Here is a 23350-nt window from a genome sequence, read left to right on the forward strand (position 1 = left end):
ATGGAATTGTGGAACCTATGGAACCTGTTCTAGTGACTGGCTGGTCCTTAAGGTCCCTTGAGTTTGCGCAGAACAGGGTAAATCTGCATGTCACTATATGATGCCCCTCTAGCTCATGGAATGAACTCCAACAGTACTTAAAGCTTGAGATCCTCCCCTCTGTTGCAGAGTTTAAAACCTTGATCGCCAACCTTTGTCAATCAAGTTGTACGTGTATTAATTTATTTATTATCCTTACTTTTGCCTCGCCGTCTTGTTGTTGTGATTTTATATGCCTTTTTCTTCGCTTATTTCTGTATGTACTGTACACTCGACATGACTGTAAATGAGGAAAACCTCAGTTGCCTTTCAAGTTTAATAATGTGAGTTTGAAATATTGCTGACATTTCTTTTTTTAATAAATAGGAAGACATTTAATTATATATATATACATACATAGATAGATACAGTACATACACACACACACATATATGCACACACACACACACATATATATATATATATACACAGTCATATACAGTATATACACTAGGGCTGGGCGATAAAACGATAAAGATAACTATCGCGATAAATTATTTCCTCGAAATAAACATGAAACGTGGTCGCAAAGTTTCGATATATCGATTTATTTTCCAAGCTTGGATATGAGCACACGCACTAACAACCAATCAGTGAAGGAGATGGCCGAGAGCGAAGGAGACCCGCGCTGCACCTCTGGGTAGAGAGGTAGTAAACAAGGCTGGCTAGGATAATTAGCTTGCACGGCGCCATTTTATAGTTTACGTGCCGAGTTGGTGTGTGGCGTGAATTCTGATGCCACGGTTATAGTAGTGTGGGGTATACGGTGGACGTCGTTGCAATGTATTGGGGCGGAACAGAGTATTTTAGGGATATTTAGTACATTGGAAACATGGCTGGCTAGGATAATTAGCTTGCACGGCACTATTTTATAGTTTGGCTGGCTAGGATAATTAGCTTGCACGGCGCTATTTTATAGGTTACGTGCCGAGTGGGTGTGTGGCGTGAATTCTGATGCCACGGTTATAGTAGTGTGTGGTATACGGTGGACGTTGTTGCAATGTATTCGGGTGGAACAGAGTATTTTAGGGATATTTAGTACATTGTCATGGGATACACTGCTTGCTCTGGCTAAAGGCCTCTGCATGCTACAGCAAATTCAAAGCAACTTCGACACAACATCGACAAAGCAACGGTGTTGCAGACACTCTACCTTTATGCTTCTGCAAAATCAACGCGCAGCCTATGTAACATTGTACCCCGTATGTAGCTAGGTTCCCTAGATAGATGACGCTTCCCTTCTCAACCAACCCATTGATAAAAGCAGAAAAATAAGCATGATTTTTACTTCCGGGCGGGGGGTTTCAAAATAAAAGAGCGAGTCTAAAAGCACCGTAAATACGTTTATTTTTTTACAATATCTAACGTTACACGAACCTAAACTAATCTAAAGTTAGTTTAGGTTCGTGTTAACGTTAGATAATGTACAAAATAAACGCATTTACGGTGCTTTTAGACTCGCTCTTTTATTTTGAAATTCCCCGACCGGAAGTATTATAGTGTCTGTTGCTAACAGCTTAACTTTTGTCAGCAGGTTCTTTGCTTTTTAACGTAACTTCATTCGTTTCCAATGGAGAGGAGAGAAAGACCGGCTCACATGCAGCTCAAACTACCTATTGGAATAAATTAATTGATTGATGTTTAACTTGTCCCTGTGTGTGTCCAGTCATTTCGACTAGCAAACGTTGTATTTGACGTTAAAGTTACCTCAGGATACCATTGTATTTAGTTGGTTAGCTATGTAGCTAATGTGGATAGCATTTTGTATAGCACCAATGCTAGCTGGCTGGCTACAGCTTTATTTACTAAATTATCGAGGCTTTTTTATCGTCAAGGTAAGAGAGGATTTGTCATGATCAACTGAAGGCGTATGCTATGGAACAATATGTGCTTGGGTTTTCAGAAAAAGGCCAGCTATGTGACGCTAATTATTTAGCATCAACGCTGGCTGGCTACAACAATGGCGGATGGTATTCTCTGCGAGACCTATATTATTCTATGACAGCCCCGCCCCCATTCGCTAACCAACCAATCACTGCTACGCAATATCAACACAACGGTTGTTTAGGTTAGATTTTGGAGACATGTACGCAGATTCCTCGCAACACAGTCTACAAGACCCTAAACAACAACCGCGCTGAAATCGCGCTGATGTTGTGTTGAAGTTGCTTTGAAGTTGCTGTAGCATGTAGAGGCCTTAACTGCTAACGTGCACGGACTGATGACGACATCAACTCGAGACATTCGCAGCAGCAAAACAAGTCTATTAATAGCCCGTCCATCGGCGCCGGGCATAAGAAGTTAATTAAACTTGACAGACATTATTATATCGACGATAATTATCGATATCGAGTTATATGAACATAATTTTATAATTTTATCGCGATAACGTTTTTGGCCATATCGCCCAGCCCTAATATACACACATATTTATATCTTTACTATTTGTTTATAATGTTGACAATGGCATAGTAAAAATCCATAGCATGGATCCCCGACAGTATTATTCAGTGGACCTCCCAGCCAGACATGCAGGACTGTGTCCAGATCACTGGTGTGGTTCATTAGCCAGACAGCATACAGACAAACATCACTCACCTGTCTGTCACAGACATACAATGGACCCAGCAGACATGGAAGTGAAAATGTGCTCTAACCCCAAGAGAATAAACCCCAACTAATGTAATTACACTCACCTAAACAAAAGCAACTGACTAACCACAACGACAGAAGACTGTGTGATTTGTGTGCGTGTCAGAGAGGGTGAAGAGGGAGAGAGAGGGTGAAAGAGAGAGGGAGAGAGAGAGAGGGTGAAAGAGAGAGAGAGACCGACCCTTAGGAGACCCTTATAAAACAGGGTGGACATTTTTTCATTATTTATGTGCGACAGGTCACAAGGTCAAGGACAAAAGGCCCACAAATACATGTGTGAACTGTGAACACACACACACACAGAGCGTTACCTTGGAAGCCAGAGACGATCTGGATCACGTCGTCATACACCATTAGAGTAGCAGCTCTCTCTGGTAGCAGGTCCAGACTGAGAGATGAAAACACTGGAAGGGAAACACAGACACATTGTTTCATAGTTTTACACACAAGACACTCTGAACAGCTTCACGCAGACACTCTGAACTAGGGATGCCCCCGAAACCCGGTTCTAAACAGGAACCGGTACTAAATTAGAAAAAAACTGAGTATTGATAAGCTCCGACGTTATCGGTACTGCTATCGGTAGTCTAGGAGTGGATTAGCTACGGAGCTAACAGAGTGTACCATCCATCTGCGACACAACGGTGGCAGCAACAGTGGACACGGAGTAATGTTACCTTATATCGAGTTCATACTACACTACACGTATGAACTCGACATAACGTTACTCCGTTTCCATGAAGTGTTTAATTAGGAGCAATCTGTTGTTGAAAATGTAACGTTAAACCAGAAAAGGAAATGAGGACAGGAAGCCGTCATGAAATCGTTGTAGTCATATTGTAGTCTTTTAGTCTTATTAACTAAAAGATTTTAACAAAATAAAAAGCAGCAGCACTATTGGATAACTGAGTCATGTTTGCTATGTATTTCTTTCTTTAGGGGAGTAGGACATTTGTTTCATAGTTTTAGCATGATGTTTTATAGATGGCTAGGTTAAACACAGGTTTTTGTTTTTAAGAGGGGGGGTTTGATTTGATTGAAGTTTATTTCAAATATGCAACACAACAAACAAACATCAAGTACAGATATAGCCTTAAGCAGTTCAAATAATAAATGTATAATTTTTTTTAAATAATAATAATAATCTAAAAGAACCGATAAGAGTATCGATAAAGTACCGAACCGTTAAGCAGTATCGATAAGAGTAGTAGTATCGATCAAATCCTAACGATACCCATCCCTATTCTGAACAGCTTCACGCCTAGCTTCACACACTTCTCAGTTGAGAGTGCAGCGCCGAAATGAGAAATGACTGAGTGAGTGACTATAATTAACTTGTGACTGAATGACTATAATTAACTTGTGACTGAGTGACTATAATTAACTTGTGACTGAGTGAGTGACTATAATTAACTTGTGACTGAGTGACTATAATTAACTTGTGAGTGACTATAATTAACTTGTGACTGAGTGAGTGACTATAATTAACTTGTGACTGAGGCCATGTTTAGACGGAGAGAGTCTGAACAGAAACCGCAAAAGTCGACTTGCGGTCTCACTTTTAATGTTGCGTTTAGACTAGTGTTTTGGGATGGAATTCTGCGTGCAGACGAGGCTGTAAAGACTCGAGACGACGGAGCCCCGCTGTCACACGATTGGCGCATGTGTCACATGACGTGCTGTGAAGACCCGCCCTACTCGGTCTCTGATTCGCAGACTGTGGGTGGGGGAATGTGATTGGACCAAAGCAGAGTCACTCACAGACAGTGGCTCCAGTCACTAATAGTTGCGATAGCCGCGGGACATATTTGTGTGTATTTAAAAGTACTGCCAATGTAGCCTTCAGGTGATCGCCATGGATAGAATCAGACATGCTTTGTTTACGCTTCTAGGCTACTGGCGCATGCCTGTGATGTAAGCAGTATGCGCAACGAGAGCCTTGAGAACCCTTTCGTCATAGTTTTATGCGGTTTGACAGTTTAGATGATAAACCTTTGCGCTATCGTTTCTAGGAATTCCACCCAGGAAGGTGGTCTAATTTTTTTGCGGTTTCTCCCCGTAAAAACGCCGTTGCCATATAAACAAAAGGCACATCCGAAAAAAAAAATTGCGGATTCACCTGCTAGCGTTTCCGTCTAAACAGGGCCCAAGTGAGTGACTATAATTAACTTGTGACTGACTTGAGTGACTATAATTAACTTGTGACTGACTATAATTAACTTGTGACTGAGTGAGTGACTATAATTAACTTGTGAATGAGTGAGTAACTATAATTAACTTGTGACTGACTATAATTAACTTGTGACTGAGTGAGTGACTATAATTAACTTGTGACTGAGTGAGTGACTATAATTAACTTGTGACTGACTTGAGTGACTATAATTAACTTGTGACTGACTGAGTGACTATAATTAACTTGTGACTGACTGAGTGACTATAATTAACTTGTGACTGACTATAATTAACTTGTGACTGAGTGAGTGACTATAATTAACTTGTGACCGACTATAATTAACTTGTGACTGAGTGAGTGACTATAATTAACTGGTGACTGAGTGAGTGACTATAATTAACTTGTGACTGAGTGAGTGACTATAATTAACTTGTGACTGATTATAATTAACTTGTGACTGAGTGAGTGACTATAATTAACTTGTGACTGACTATAATTAACTTGTGACTGAGTGAGTGACTATAATTAACTGGTGACTGAGTGAGTGACTATAATTAACTTGTGACTGAGTGAGTGACTATAATTAACTGGTGACTGAGTGAGTGACTATAATTAACTTGTGACTGAGTGAGTGACTATAATTAACTTGTGACTGATTATAATTAACTTGTGACTGAGTGAGTGACTATAATTAACTTGTGACTGACTATAATTAACTTGTGACTGAGTGAGTGACTATAATTAACTGGTGACTGAGTGAGTGACTATAATTAACTTGTGACTGAGTGAGTGACTATAATTAACTGGTGACTGAGTGAGTGACTATAATTAACTTGTGACTGACTATAATTAACTTGTGACTGAGTGAGTGACTATAATTAACTTGTGACAGACTATAATTAACTTGTGACTGAGTGAGTGACTATAATTAACTGGTGACTGAGTGAGTGACTATAATTAACTTGTGACTGAGTGAGTGACTATAATTAACTTGTGACTGATTATAATTAACTTGTGACTGAGTGAGTGACTATAATTAACTTGTGACTGACTATAATTAACTTGTGACTGAGTGAGTGACTATAATTAACTGGTGACTGAGTGAGTGACTATAATTAACTTGTGACTGAGTGAGTGACTATAATTAACTGGTGACTGAGTGAGTGACTATAATTAACTTGTGACTGAGTGAGTGACTATAATTAACTTGTGACTGAGTGATGCCTGTGATGTAAGCAGTACGCGCAACGAGAGCCTTGAGAACCCTTTCGTCATAGTTTTATGCGGTTTGACAGTTTAGATGATAAACCTTTGCGCTATCGTTTCTAGGAATTCCACCCAGGAAGGTGGTCTCATTTTTTTGCGGTTTCTCCCCGTAAAAACGCCGTTGCCATATAAACAAAAGGCACATCCGAAAAAAAAAATTGCGGATTCACCTGCTAGCGTTTCCGTCTAAACAGGGCCCAAGTGAGTGACTATAATTAACTTGTGACTGACTTGAGTGACTATAATTAACTTGTGACTGAGTGAGTGACTATAATTAACTGGTGACTGAGTGAGTGACTATAATTAACTTGTGACTGAGTGAGTGACTATAATTAACTTGTGACTGATTATAATTAACTTGTGACTGAGTGAGTGACTATAATTAACTTGTGACTGAGTGAGTGACTATAATTAACTTGTGACTGAGTGAGTGACTATAATTAACTGGTGACTGAGTGAGTGACTATAATTAACTTGTGACTGAGTGAGTGACTATAATTAACTGGTGACTGAGTGAGTGACTATAATTAACTTGTGACTGAGTGAGTGACTATAATTAACTGGTGACTGAGTGAGTGACTATAATTAACTGGTGACTGAGTGAGTGACTATAATTAACTTGTGACTGAGTGAGTGACTATAATTAACTTGTGACTGAGTGATGCCTGTGATGTAAGCAGTACGCGCAACGAGAGCCTTGAGAACCCTTTCGTCATAGTTTTATGCGGTTTGACAGTTTAGATGATAAACCTTTGCGCTATCGTTTCTAGGAATTCCACCCAGGAAGGTGGTCTCATTTTTTTGCGGTTTCTCCCCGTAAAAACGCCGTTGCCATATAAACAAAAGGCACATCCGAAAAAAAAAATTGCGGATTCACCTGCTAGCGTTTCCGTCTAAACAGGGCCCAAGTGAGTGACTATAATTAACTTGTGACTGACTTGAGTGACTATAATTAACTTGTGACTGAGTGAGTGACTATAATTAACTGGTGACTGAGTGAGTGACTATAATTAACTTGTGACTGAGTGAGTGACTATAATTAACTTGTGACTGATTATAATTAACTTGTGACTGAGTGAGTGACTATAATTAACTTGTGACTGACTATAATTAACTTGTGACTGAGTGAGTGACTATAATTAACTGGTGACTGAGTGAGTGACTATAATTAACTTGTGACTGAGTGAGTGACTATAATTAACTGGTGACTGAGTGAGTGACTATAATTAACTTGTGACTGAGTGAGTGACTATAATTAACTTGTGACTGATTATAATTAACTTGTGACTGAGTGAGTGACTATAATTAACTTGTGACTGACTATAATTAACTTGTGACTGAGTGAGTGACTATAATTAACTGGTGACTGAGTGAGTGACTATAATTAACTTGTGACTGAGTGAGTGACTATAATTAACTTGTGACTGATTATAATTAACTTGTGACTGAGTGAGTGACTATAATTAACTTGTGACTGAGTGAGTGACTATAATTAACTGGTGACTGAGTGAGTGACTATAATTAACTTGTGACTGAGTGAGTGACTAGAATTAACTTGTGACTGAGTGAGTGACTATAATTAACTGGTGACTGAGTGAGTGACTATAATTAACTTGTGACTGAGTGAGTGACTATAATTAACTGGTGTGACTGAGTGAGTGACTATAATTAACTTGTGACTGAGTGAGTGACTATAATTAACTTGTGACTGATTATAATTAACTTGTGACTGAGTGAGTGACTATAATTAACTTGTGACTGACTATAATTAACTTGTGACTGAGTGAGTGACTATAATTAACTGGTGACTGAGTGAGTGACTATAATTAACTTGTGACTGAGTGAGTGACTATAATTAACTGGTGACTGAGTGAGTGACTATAATTAACTTGTGACTGAGTGAGTGACTATAATTAACTGGTGACTGAGTGAGTGACTATAATTAACTGGTGACTGAGTGAGTGACTATAATTAACTTGTGACTGAGTGAGTGACTATAATTAACTTGTGACTGACTATAATTAACTTGTGACTGAGTGAGTGACTATAATTAACTTGTGACTGAGTGAGTGACTATAATTAACTGGTGACTGAGTGAGTGACTATAATTAACTGGTGACTGAGTGAGTGACTATAATTAACTGGTGACTGAGTGAGTGACTATAATTAACTGGTGACTGAGTGACCACCATGCATAGCGCACAGCAGCCCTGGGAAAAGGACAAACCCCAAAAATGACTACCAGATAAGACGAGTCATTAAATCGTCTTTAACCATTTTTAATACCCCTGCTTGTTTCCAGTCATCTAGGCGGGACGGGGGTCTGAACCCAGCGAGACACTGCACCTCCTTCCTCCTCTCTTCCTCTCCTTCCTTCCTCCTTTCACTCTTCCATTGTTCAGAGCTGGTAAGCGTGCTAATCCAATTGGCTGCCGTTCCACTGGCTCCTAATAAACCCCCTCCCCACCCCCACCCCACTCTATACACTCATGCGCACACAATGCTGCAGCCTCTTGAGTGTGTGTGAGTGTGAGTGTGTGCGTGTGCGTGTGTGTGTGTGTGTGTGAAAGAGAGGCTTAAGCAACCCCCTCACTGGGTTTTGGCATCTATTGCAATAAATTAGTAATGGGCACTCCACTTATCATTAGCTCACACACCTGGTAATGGTGCATACTAACACTCCACTTAACATTAGCTCACACACCTGGTGCATACTAACACTCCACTTATCATTAGCTCACACCTGGTAATGGTGCATACTAACACTCCACTTAACATTAGCTCACACACCTGGTGCATACTAACACTCCACTTATCATTAGCTCACACCTGGTAATGGTGCATACTAACACTCCACTTAACATTAGCTCACACACCTGGTGCATACTAACACTCCACTTATCATTAGCTCACACCTGGTGCATACTAACACTTCACTTAGCATTAGTTCACACACCTGGTACAAACTAACACTCCACTTATCATTAGCTCACATACCTGGTGCAAACTAACACTCCACTTATCATTAGCTCACACACCTGGTGCAAACTAACACTCCACTTATCATTAGCTCACACCTGGTACATACTAACTAACACTCCACTTAGAATTAGTTCACACACCTGGCACATACTAACACTCCACTTATCATTAGCTCACACCTGGTACATACTAACGAACACTCCACTTAGCATTAGTTCACACACCTGGTACATACTAACTAACACTCCACTTATCATTAGCTCACACCTGGTACATACGAACTAACACTCCACTTAGCATTAGTTCACACACACATGGTGCATACTAACACTCCACTTAGCATTAGTTCACACACCTGGCACATACTAAAGGCCCTCCCATAGTCGAGCAGACTGTACACAGAGGAGACTCCGCGGAGGTCCACTGGACTCTTTGAGCCTTCATAGTCGAGCGGACCTCCGCGGACCAATTTCCTACATGTCACGCGCCAGTTTACACAATTGTCCCCACGCTGTTCAACTTCTGTCATGTCGTCGTCATCCGATGTCAAAATAAAGAGTATGTTATCTCCGTTTCCAATATTTGGATAATAAAACGGGCAGTTTTACGCACTTGAATAACAGGTATATAGTAGGGGTGGGATGATACATCGATCCAGATCGATACATCGATGTAATTATCAACGATCGAATCGGATCGATGCGATGTAATAAGATCGATTCATATCGATACTCTTATTTTGAAAATCCTGTGGCGAGTCTCATAACTGATTGTGTTAAATGGGCATATGATATCATCTCATATCGATCGCACGCACCTGAATCTAATCGTATCGTATTGTATCGTGAGAGACTTTGTGATATCGGCAAATATCGTATCGTTGTCCAAAGAATCGATATCGTATCGTATCATGATGAAACTGGTGATTCCCACCCCTAGTATATAGGCAGCGAGATGCAATGTACCGTATAGGCTTGAGGTGGACAGCGCGTGGTGCTGAAATGACAAACACGCATTGCATGAAATAAAAGCACCAGTTTTATTTCAAAATATTGGAAACGGAGATAACATTCTATGTTATCTCCGTTTCCAATATTTCGAAATAAAACTGGCAATTTTACACACTTCATTTAGAAAAGCCATTCAAACATCTCTCTTGGCACGGGGCGAGTGGTCAGAGTAAAATGCAGATCGGCGTCACATTAAATGCAGTTCGATGTCAACCAAAACGCCGAGCAGCGTTTTGTGTGACACCAAGTCAGCGGTGCGGATGTCCGCGCGTCAGAAAATAGTAGCTTCGCACCTGTGGGTCTGCTGTCCGCTGAGATCAAAGCTCAAAGAGCCGCGCGGACCTCCGCGGAGTCAGCTCTGTGTACAGTCTGCTCGACTATGGGAGGGCCTTAACACTCCACTTAGCATTAGTTCACACACACACACATGGTGCATACTAACACTCCACTTATCATTAGCTCACACACCTGGTGCATACTAACTAACACTCCACTTAGCATTAGTTCACACACCTGGTGCATACTAACACTCCACTTATCATTAGCTCACACACCTGGTGCATACTAACACTCCACTTAACATTAGTTCACACACCTGGTACAAACTAACACTCCACTTATCATTAGCTCACACACCTGGTGCATACTAAGGCTATGATTACACTTACGTTTAATTTTCGAATTATTTCGTTTGCACGTCCAAGTTAAAAGGCAACACCGTTTTGGCAGGCAATTTCGTTTATTATCTATTGCCATTCATAATTCAGCGGGGCACCTTGTGCATACTGTTCCGAGTGTGTCTGAGCTGGCAGACGGTATTATACCACCCTCTAACGCCTTCGGCCAGTAATGCACCCCGTTAGAAACGGGTTGGTTTCTTTTCTCTACAGAGCTGCGGCATGGGGGCGGGTCCTAAACACTCGGGCAAAACACACGCTTGTAGGAATGCTTTGGACTACTGACCCCGCCCGCCCGTTGAAGAGCAATGTCCAACAACGTTGGAGGCACGATCTCTGTGGATAACTGGAATGGTGATGAGATTATTGGATTCTTTTTTTTTATTACTTCAGAGACCAGGTAAGGACACCATATATGAAAGCTTGCGTTGATCTGATATTTATTTCTACTGCGATTGAAGCCATCTGTGTTATAGTTGTTTGGCTGTTTTCCGTTGGGTTGCAGGAGGGGGGGGCGCCGGTCTAAATCACATTGCATGCGTGCACGACAAAGGATAATAGTGATGATCTAGCGTTGATTTCAGGAAGATCCGATAATCAGGCGAAAAATTACAACATGTTTATTGAATTACACAAAAACGCTGTTTTCGTGTCTTTTCCCTGGAATTGCTCAGAAGCGGCCGGACTATGTTCATATTCAAAACGGTATAAAACGGAAATGTACGGATGAAAAAATAATTTTTTTTGCACGTTGACCAGAAGCAGCTCGATGAGACTCGACAGTGTTATTAGACCCATAGCCATAGCTATACTTCTGATCCGGGACAATTCCTGAAAAGCTGAGTTATAGGGCGCTACATGTATTCTACTATAAGCATTGGCGTTTCTTGCCTGGACAGTGGACACGCTACTATTTCCAAATCAAATGTATATAATAGGTATTATGTTTCATCATGGATGTTTTTTTATGCTTTGATGGCCAGTAACGGCATTCGTGTTGAACACTACAGACCAGGGAACAAACTTAACTTTTTGACTTACCAGCCATTTGGCTGGTAGATTTTTAAAAGTACCAGCCGGGCAGATTTTTTACTAGCCAAAAATTATAAATAGCTTTTTAGTATATCTTCATGTGTTATTATTACATATAATACTCTCATATGCTATTTTCAATTAATATCATAAACAACGTAAGGAATATTAGCATAATTTTGAGTGGACTGAAGGAATGAGTCAGCGTTAATAGTTTTAAATGCAAATAATTTATTGAAACATAGAAGTGGGGTCGAGACACACACACACTGTGTTTCAACTCACCACCCCCGCATCATATTGTAGTCTGTCTTCAAACTTCCACTCCTCTCAAAAAAAATTATATTTGAATATCAACATTATCTGTCCATCCTCAGTAATCCTCAGTTTACTATAATATACTCCCGTCCTGAGTCCTGACTAGTGACTCCGTCGTCTTTCCAAACGCATGCACACACACACACAGGGAAGGGGAGAGTGCCCCCCCCCCCCCCCATTTCCCTTTCCTCAGTGCTGTTCACTGTGGCTCTGCCTCGTCTGATCATCAGGATTAGCTTGTTAGCTGACGTTAACGTTGTAGTGATTGGTACATAAACGTTAATTTCGGGCGATGTGGGCATAAAGGAATGGCGACGGTGCAAAGCATGTAGCTGCATTGGACTCGTGAGAAGAAAAAAAACATCACAGACTTATTTCGCGTCTGTAGGCGCACTGCTGGTTAACGCTGCTCTGTTTACAACGCTGCTCTGTTTTCAAGAAACAACACTGAGTGGGTGGATATCATATGACTTGCGGAGTTGCTAAGGGTTTTTCAAAATAAGAGTATCATATGAACCTGAACGTTGCTAGCTGCCGGAGCCCAGATATTATGACTGGAGCTGCGCAATGAGACCTGCACAGGATTTTCAAAATAAGAGTATCGATATGAAATACACGCCAGCTGGCGGGCAGACTATTATTGTTAGATGCTAGACGGTAAATCTACACGCATTTGGCGATGGGCGCCCAGTTATTTTGTTCCCTGCTACAGACGCTGATCAGCTGGATCGATGTGAAAACATTGTTGGATCAAGCTGAAATTGATGTCAGATCGGGGTGTTTCAAAAAGAATATTCCAATTGTCTGATCACGATTTCCAGTATTGGTGTCCATCTGGTCCCGGACATAATTTGGCACAACTTATGGATAGAGTGTGCCAGATGCGTTTCGAAGTGGTCAGATGAAGGGATTTACTCTGATCAGTCTAGATTTAGCGCCCGGTGGGATTTAAGTGTAACACAGGGTGAGATATAAGGTTTCAAAGGGTAGGCGACACTGCCATCTAGCTAGGGTTGGGCACCGAAAACCGGTTCTAATAGGAACCGGTTCCTAACTTCCGGTTCTGGAACCGGAAGTAACATATTTGAATTTCGATTCTAAATTTCGATTTTTTTTTTTTTACTTTTTTTTGTTTTTACTTTTTTTTTTTTTTTTTTTTACTTTAATACCCTAGTTACAGTACAGCAACCAAATTAAACTGTATCAAGTCAACTGAAAATGTGAATAGTATGATTTTCTTTTTGAAAAAAATAAAAAATAAAAAATCTCCTTCGAAATAAGCTGTGACCTGTTTTGACCTGCACCTCAAAGAATCGGAGTCGAGAATCGTTTAGAACAGGAATCGATATGGAGAATCGGAATCGGAACCGGAATCGTTCAAATCCAAACGATGCCCAACCCTACATCTAGCAGGATGCGGCCGATTGCACTTTGGCAATATCAAAATCCTTTCCTATGGCAACACCGAGGTCAGTGGATGAATAATGAATAAAAATATCGAATAAAAGAAAAAACTACCAAAACCCGAGATATCTCGGGTCTGGCGCTGAATGTGTTAATGTGCACTGTCCCTGGGTAAAAAAAATAACAAACAAACAACAAACTACAAGCAGAAGCATACTGGTAGTACAACGGTGATTCAGAATGCATGTTGCCAACGCAATTTGCCGGTGACGGTTGCTACTGGATAGAACAGAATGGTAGCCAAGACTCATGATTTGCGATTGATTGGTTAATTATGAAATGTTAATCTTATTGTTTTTAACAGAGTTTTTGAGAGAGTATTCGAATACTTGTTCGGAAACACCAAGGTGTATTCAAAGTAGGGATGCACCGATCCGATATTGGTATCGGCCGCCGATATCACTAAAATAGCTGGATCGAGTATCGGTAATAAACGAATTAATTAATAAAAGAAATAAAAATTCAGTACATTTATATCTATGTGTTAATTTGTTACATTTAGTTTCACTAAGTTAGGAAAGTAATGTTTTAAGTCAAGCCTGATGTTGCCTTGCACAAAAGAATGATCCCAGTCTCTTCCACACAGTGACAGTAAGGCATAGTTTATTAATTGAATGAATGAAGTTTATTTTCTGTCTTTGTTTACAACAAATCAAAAACACACTTGTGATCCTTTACAATTCTTAAAAACATTTTATACATTTTAAAAAAAACGTGATTCTTTAAATTTTCTTTTTGAAAAAAAAGTTGATCAATGGGTATCGGTATCAGCCGATACCCAAACCCAGGTATCGGTATCGGGACTGAAAAAGTCGGATCGGTGCATCCCTAATTCAAAGCCTGTAAAATGGTATTCGGGACAGCCCTACACTAAATATATATGTTTGAATACACTATCTGCATTTTAAACTATTAACCCCCACTTATTCCTTCAGTCCACTCAAAAGTATGCTAATATTCCTTATTGTTTATGATAAATTGAAAATTGCATGAGTATTATATAGTAATAATAACACATGGCGATATACAAAAATGTTTGGCTGGTAAAAAATCTGCCTGGCTGGTAGTTTTTTAAGTTTCAAGTTAATTTTGTTCCCTGCACCTGGTACATACTAACACCTTGTGCATACTAACACACTCCACTTATTAGCTCACACACCTGGTGCAAATTAACACACACACCTGGTACATACTAACACACACACCTGGTGCACTGCATACCAACACACATACCTGGTGCATACTAACACACACACACACCTGGTGCATACTAACACACACACACCTGGTGCATACCAACACTCCACTTATCATTAGCTCACACATATGATGCATCCTAACACACACACACCTGGTGCATACTAACTAACACACAAAACATAAACCTGACAACTGACTGATTTAAGTGCTTACAGCTTAAGACTTTTACTCTGAAAGGGCTTGATTTAATGAATCCCCCTTCCTCTGTTTGTTTCTTTTTTTTTTTTACTTTGACCAGTCAGCTGGTTCTTTTTAGCGTTTATTGCTTTTTCTGGTCAAGCATGACCGACAGAAACAGGTTGAATAGGATATAGATCGGGGGAAGGACACTGAGAAAATACGGCGAGTCCGGGAGTCGAACTCGTGTACCCCAGATCCGTGACGCGCACGGTTGTCCCCGACGCCGCAATAGCGCCGAGATACGCGGTGAGCTACTGGAGCTCCCCCCTCTGTTTGTTTCTATTCTTATTCTCAGACACACACACACACACACACAGTCCTACCCGGCAGCCTGGAGGGAGTCCAGGGGGCAGAGTTGGGCACGTAGCCCTGTTTGGTTGCGGTGACGACCAGTGGCGTTCCAAGACGGTAGGGGAAGTGCAGGTAGGCGTTGCCATCGGCGGAGGTGGTTTCCGTGGTGACGGAGGTGTGGTTGGTGAAGAGCTCGATGGTGGCACCTCCCAGGGGCTGGTGGGTGGCGGCATCGCTCAGGTGAACCTTCAGAGTCACCTCTGTGGACACGAACACAGAGACAGAGAGACACGTGTTCACCAGGGTGAGGAGAGAACGACGGAGAGACTAAAACAAGACTAGGTTCCCCAGTGGTGCCAGGCCCTCTGCACCAGCCTCAATCACAACACTAACATCAGTAGTAGAGCCAGGCCCTCTACACCAGCCTCAATCACAACACTGACTCAGTGATCAGTCAGTCAGCAGTAGGGGTGGGACGATACGAGTGACTCATGACGATACGATATTTGGCCATCGGTAACAATAATGTCAAGATAACTGCGATAATCGATATATTGCAAGACATTTCATCTATAATACATCACAATATCTGTGTAACTAAAGAAGAGAAAATACCCATAAAAAAAACAAAAATTATGTATTTATTCACAGTATCGACATGAAAGCTTATCAGATTCTTACAGTGCATTAGTGGACTGCATCCAGGCTGCCCGAGCCCGACGGGGCCCTGCCTGACCCAACGGGTTCGGGCTGGGTAGGGCTTTGTTTTTAATTTAATTCGGGCTCGGCGGGGCCGGGCAGCTCCCTCTTTTTCTTTTTTCTTGCGCTCGCGCTGCTTTCACTTTCTTTTTTGCGCCGTAACGTAGTGATGTCATCAGATCAGAGAGTGAGAGCCTCGTGTCTGAGTAAAGATGGATAAGCTAACAGATAAAATAGTAAAGGGAGAGCTTTTGAAAAGTTCATCACAATGTAATATTGGCCTCAGGCTTTTAGTCGGGGTTAGTCATTGCTTAACTTGTCAGGCTAGGGGTAGGGCCGGGCCTGTATGCCGAGGGCTGGGGCCAGGCTGGGGCCGAAATATCAGGCCTGTGCAGACTTCTAGTGTGCATCACAAACTGGCCAAGTGTACAGGAAACAAGGCTCTAGGCTGGTGCCCTGCATTGAAAAGGAGTGAGAAACAGCTGTGAACAAATAATGCTCTCCCCACCGTTGAAGTGCTGTTGAGCAAGGCACTTAAAAGAGTAACTAAAAACCCATCATGGTCATTTTGCTGCTCTAGTGGTCGGTATTCTCGCCATGCTGCTGCACTCTCTGCCCCGCCCTGATATGGTGAGGTCAGAGTACATCTTTGGAGATACTATCAAAGGCCATCTAGGGAGGAAGAAAGAGCTACCGTGACATCACAGATTGCACCCCAGAGTGTGCAGCAGGGTGGAAATATCAACCAGGACTATGTTTATATACTGGGGAGCTCCCAGGTGTGAAACGGGGCAAGATCTTGTGCTCAGCAAACCTACCCAGAAACAAGTGCAAATTGCTGTAACCTTTAAGCGATAGGCCACTCCCGTTGCCACGCCCCCTCTTTTAGCCAATGGCAGACATTCATAAAGCTGCAGAGACATCGTTTAGGTTTGGTTTCTCCAAGAGTGCAATGTTATGCAACGCACACATTTCTTCTGTGGTCAGACGCAGCCGGCCACTAGCCTCCCGTCTTTGGCTAAACCAAACAACTCCCCTAGTGTGTATTGCATTGGACATTGACCAGTCATATTCCTATAAGAACCCAAGGGAAACGTACAAATCTTGTGTCGAGCGGCTCAAAGCAAAGAAAATGTTGTTGAAACTGCCGGGGAATTGCTGGGATGTTGCTAGCTAGCTGGCAAGCTGCGCTAACGTTCGTTGGTTAGGATGGTAATGGCTAGAAGGCATCCACAATACAGCCAACTGCCTGTGCGCTAGGGCTGTCTTAAATTATTCGAAGCTTCGTTTGATGGGCATGGGATTCGAAGCACTGACAATTCTCTATAGCAGTGTTTCTCAACTGGTGGGTCGCGACCCAAAAGTGGGTCGCGGGGCCATTTTGAGTGGGTCGCGGATGTGTGTGTAAAAAAAAAAAAAAAGTAAAAAAAAAAAAAGTATTTTTTTTTTTTTCACTACCTATCTTTGTGAAAGTGGTTTCTCAGCTCTGGTCCAGCTGAAGACAAAGCGGAGGAACAGATTGGACATTGAGCATGACCTCAGAGTTGCTTTGTCTACCATCACCCCAGACTTTGAGACTCTTGTCAGGAGCAAACATCATCCCCAGTTATCCCATTAGTTCCCTGCATGTTAAGTTAAGAAGTCTGCTAAGAAGGATATATTATTTATTATTATTATTATTTTATTTTATTGTGTTTTTAGCCCTTAGTTGCACTTTTGTTGCAACACCAGTTATCCCATTAGTTCCCCCAAACGTAGGTCTGTTATGTTAAGCTAAGAAATCTGCTAAGAAGCATAATTATTATTTATTATTATTATTTAATTTCATTGGGTTTTTAGCCCTAGTTGCACTTTTGTTGCAACCCCAGTTATCCCATTAGTTCCCCCAAACTTAGGTCTGTTATGTTAAGCTAAGAAATCTGCTAAGAAGCATATTATTTATTATTATTTTATTTCATTGGGTTTTAGCCCTAGTTGCACTTTTGTTGCAAACTCAGTTATCCCATTAGTTCCCCCAAATTTAGGTCTGTTATGTTAAGCTAAGAAATCTGCTAAGAAGCATATATTATTTATTATTCTTTTATTTTATTGGGTTTTTAGCAATAGTTGCACTTTTGTTGCACTTTTTTGTGTTTATTTCATGTTTTGAAAGATTGCGTATTACTGCAATTATTTTTTTTACATAAATCATAGTGGTTCAACATTTTGGGTCGCGACTTAATGACTAAGGAAAATGTTGGGTCCCAAGGCTAGACCAGTTGAGAACCACTGCTCTATAGTATATATATTTTTTTATCCACTTTTTCTCCTCCTTTTTTTCTATTTTTCTCCCATCCCAATTTAGCCGTGCCAATTCTCCCCTCCCCGGTCTTGATCGTTGCTCGCATGTGCCCCCCACTGTCCGGTTGTAGGGAGGATAGAAGCCCATCACATGTCCCCTCCGTGGAGGCAGCCAGTCACAGCCAGTCGCATCTTTTCACCTGCCAGCCAGGGCTCCAGACTAACAATTCTTTTGTTTTTTCCCCCTTTTCGAGTAATACACGATCACTCAAGTATAGCATGCGATCAATCGATCTGGATTCTTATAGATTGTCTTGTTGCCCATTTGTATCTTTCCATTCATGCTTCTCTCAACACCAGCTCCTTGGTCAGGTATTCCTGGAAGATAACGATAATGTGTCTCTCTCTGCGGCGTGGCGCCTTCTGGCGGTCTCGTGGCCTGTGCACGGTGGGCCCCTTGCAGCTTGAATTCTATGTCCGGTGGGACCGTGGGAGCGATAACTAGTTTTTGAGAAACTGTTCGATAAACTTTGGAACCGAGTCCCCCTCTTTTCCCTCCCGAATATGTGGATGTTGTTCTTCCTCGGCCTGGATTCCAGGTCAACTAACCTGTATTGTGCGACTCTGTGTTGCTCTAGACTCGCTCTGAGTGCGTCCGACACCTCCGCTATCCAGTCCTCCATCTTGTCCACTCGGCTCTCCACCTCCTCCACTCGTTGATTTAGGCTCTATCTCAAATGCGATAGTATCGAGCTTATCCTTATGTCTTCGCTAACTCTCCTGAGCTCTTCTTTTAAGTCGGTTTTCAGTTCTTTTATCGGTTCAACTATGCCCACCTGGTCCATGTTCAGCTCGTGTCCTGACTGCACGCTGGCGGCCTGCTGCCGATTGTTTAAGCTAGCGGGAGCGCTAGCTTCGGTGTAGAGTCCTTTTGTCGTCTCGTTTTCCGAATTATTGAATGTTTTTTTCCTTTTTTTTTGGTCCTTGCCTTTCTTTCTCCCACTCATCTACCTTTCTGTCTTGGTTGAATGTTTTCTTTTAATTCTTAAGTGTTTGAAATTCACTTCGCCCGGGAGCTCGGCTTCTTATGAGTCTATGCCCTCTGCTGGCATACCGGAAGTCCCCACCATATAACTTGTTTTACTGTAATCACGAATAGAAAAAGGTTGTGTCTTATTGACTCTTCACAAATCAACTTCATTGGTTTGCAACCATTTGGAACCAGAACAGACTCAAACCAGACAGCCCCTGTATGACCCTGTGGAGTTACTGTCCCTCCATCTCATCTGTAAAATCCCTGTCCCTCCATCTCGCACTCCAATTTTTCCCTTGGTGATGAATATCCGTGTATTCTTTCATTTTCTCTGGTCGAGTGCCTGTGCGAGGATCCCCTCTGAACCACTGAGACAGCACTTCCAGAATCCAGCCAATCACAATGGCTCGGACATCGGACCGTTTCCTGGATCGTGGCCAATGGCACTTCCCCTCCAAAACAATGGTCCGTTTTCCTCTGTCAAAGAAGCCTTGGAACAGAGGAAAACATGTGTATCTAGTATCTACGACACCTCCTGATTAAACATTGATCTAACAAAAGGCCAATACATTAGGCCAGTGCCATGCTACAGACCGCTGAATAACACACTTCCATTAGGCGAAGTCATTAAGCCAACTCCATCAGATAACCAGACACCATAAAACACACATTACTTGCATGTATGTGTGTGCGTGCACTAGGGGTGGGAATCACCAGAGACCTCACGATACGATAGTATCGCAATACTAAATATATGGCGATACGCTGAGTATTGCTGGGGGGAAAAAATATTTAGCTCAAATTTTATTTATTACCTTTTTTCAACTGCAAAGTAAAACTTTGTCAACATGTTTTATCTAATAAAATAAAGTTCAGTCTGTTCATCTCACTTCAATCATTTTTATTGCAGAACATGGTATTTTCTCAAGCAGACAGATGTAAAGGCTGACCCCTATAAGTCGATTAGTCGACTAATCGGTCGAAAGGAGCCGTAGTCGACTGGCCAACCTCTTAGTCGAATATATATATTTTTCTTTTAATAAAAAAAAATTATAATATATATATATATATTTTTTTGTATCAATCTTTCCAAAAGAAAAGAGGCCTAGAAGCATGGCTAACGCTAATGGCACGCATACCAGAGGCTAACTGCCTACGAAAACAGGCACAGAGGCAGAGGATTTCACCCATCTAATGAACACACTAGACTAATATCAAGATGTTTATTTGTTTATTAGCAAAGGATCCCCATTAGCTAACGCCGAGACGTCAACTAGTCTTCCTGGGGTCCAAGACAACATTAAAACATTACAACATATACATTGCAATTAAAACATAATACAATTAAAACATAGCAAGACATACCAAATAAGGAAACACAACATAGCAAGACGTACCAACTGAGGAACCACAACAACATTAACACACAAACATATTATATCTAAATATGTACATCAACGGTAACATATTGCATATCTCAGCATTGTCAATATTGGCTACATGTAAGATTTTAATTTATTTTTGAAGCTTGCTACACCTCTTATGTCACGTATGTCACTTGGAAGATAATTCCATGCCCTGATAGCCCTATATAAAACTGTTCTTTGCATACTGTTAGTGTTTGTATGGGGTAGAATAATCTGCCCTCTACTTGCCCCTCTGGTAAAATGCATGTGCACATTTGAGGCGTAAATTATTTTATCCGTGATATATTTAGGACTGTGGGTTGTGATCACTTTATGAAAACAAATTAAAAGGTTGGCAGAAAGTCTTTTCTCAACACTCCTCCAACTAAGACGTTCATGCATTTGAACAACACTAGTCCTATATGAACAACCAAGAACGAGTCTTGCTGCCTTATTTTGTACCACTTGTAACCTATTTAGCGACTGCTTTGAAGCAGAAGCCCACACTACAGAACAGTAATCCAACTGATGTATCCATCAGTGGACCGATTGCATGCTTTTGCAGAGGACAAGAAGCCTTCAGTCGACTCCTTCAGACATTAAGCACCCCCCACAGCCCAAATGGAATGATAAAAAAATATATAAAAAAATATTATACTTTTTTTTTTACCAATAGTTGATTAACGGAAAATTTTGGCCAATCATAGTCGACCATCCAAATCCTTAGTCGGGGACAGCCCTGTAATCTGTGTTGCATGTACCTGACGAACTGAACCGTTTGTATTACAGTCATATTCCAACTTAACTGAATGCACATGTGTGTAGACTACTGTACTATTACAGATATTGAAATGAACAATGCATCTTCCTTATACAAAAAAAATCTTTTTATTTTTATGAATAATTAAATATCGATACTTGGCATCCATGTATCGATACAGTATCGCCGCGCAAAGTATCGCGATACTACTACGTATCGATTTTATCCCCCACCCCTAGCGTGCACACTAGTGGACTGCATCCCTGCCCGAGCCCTGCCCGACCCGAGGAGTTCGGGCTAGGTAGGGCTTTGTTTTTAAATAGATAATTCGGGCTCGGCCGGGCCGGGCAGCTCCCTCTTTTTTTATTTATTTTTTTATTTTTCATTGCGCTCGCGCTGCTTTCATCTTCTTTTTTGCGCCGTAACGTAACGTAGTGCTGTCATCAGATCAGAGAGTGAGAGCCTCGTGTCTGAGTCAAGATGGATAAGCTAACAGATAAAATAGTAAATGGAGAGCTTTTGAAAAGTTCCTAATGCAGGAAAGCTGCATTTTGGAAGCATTTTGATTGCAGGGAGAACGCTCGAGGAGAGGGGAACAGACAGCGCTGAAGCCATCAACGGTGGATGCAATTATTTTCATCCACAGCGCCGGGAAATGAACCGGACCGGAGTTATTCATTATTTTTTATTTGTTGTTTGTTCTTTGATTTAGCCGGTTGGTGAAGTTTTGTTAACGTTGTTCAAGGCAAGAGGTTTTTGTTGCTGACGTGACGTTCATCAACAGCCACAACAGTGGTGAGTCCTGATTTACTAAAATTAATTGGCTGCTGGTTTATTATGAGTGTTTTTCGGTATGCTTTTGTGTCATGATGACATTCATGTTTTAGTCTGTCTGCAGTGTGGGGGCATTTAATTGTTTCTGAGAGAGGTTTGATTGATTGAAAACTTTATTAACAGATTGTAGAATGGGTACAATACACAGTACATCTCAATACACACAATTGGTATAGGCAGCGAGGCAGCGAGGCGCGACAGCGCCTGCCTGGTGCTGAAATGGCAGACAAGCAGTTATGTGTGAGAGAGTGTGTGTGTGTGTGTGTGCGCGAGACATGCGTCTGTCATCACAATGTAATATTGGCCTCAGGCTTTTAGTCGGGCTAGGGCTTAGTAATTGCTTAACTTGTCGGGCTAGGGCCGGGCCTGAATGCCGAGGGCTGGGGCCGAAATATCAGGCCTGTGCAGACTTCTAGTGCACACCCACTAGTGTGACAAAAATATCGATTTTTTTATACATATCGATTCTGAATATTTAAAACGGTTTCAATACTCATTTCCCGCAATATCGATATTTAATTATTCAGAAAAAAAAAGAAAAAAAAAGAAAAATTTGTATAAGGTAGTTGCATTGTTCATTTCAATACCTGTAATAGTACAGTAGTCCACACACACACGTGCATTCAGTTAAGTTGGAATATGACTGTAATACAAACAGTTCAGTTTGTCAGGTACATGCAACACAGATTACAGTGTTTACATCTGTCTGCTTGAGAAAATACCATGTTCTGCAATAAAAATGATTGAAGTGAGTTGAACAGACTGAACTTTATTTTATTAGATAAAACATGTTGACAGTTTTACTTTGCAGTTGAAAAAAGGTAATAAATAAAATTTGATATAAAAAATATTTTTTTAAATAAATGTCATATGTTATGATGAATTGAAAATGGGGGGCCCTGATGTAAACAAGACAAAAGTCTTTCTCTGGTCTGCATCCCCTTAACAATTGTGT

General features: G+C 41.2%; 1 protein-coding gene across 1 annotated transcript in view; it reads right to left on the reverse strand.

The window, feature by feature from the left end:
• Positions 1-23350, reverse strand: part of fam171a1 (family with sequence similarity 171 member A1) — a 109183-nt gene that overhangs the window by 73348 nt on the left and 12485 nt on the right. The window contains exons 2-3 of the mRNA XM_084337024.1: positions 15416-15643; positions 3042-3134 (exon numbers count right to left, since the gene is read on the reverse strand). Of these exons, the coding sequence (XP_084193150.1) occupies positions 3042-3134; positions 15416-15643 (321 nt within the window). The remainder of the gene's footprint in view (positions 1-3041; positions 3135-15415; positions 15644-23350) is intronic.

This window comes from Notolepis coatsorum, assembly GCF_963971535.1.
Source record: "Notolepis coatsorum genome assembly, chromosome: 19".
Lineage (NCBI taxonomy): Eukaryota > Metazoa > Chordata > Actinopteri > Aulopiformes > Paralepididae > Notolepis > Notolepis coatsorum.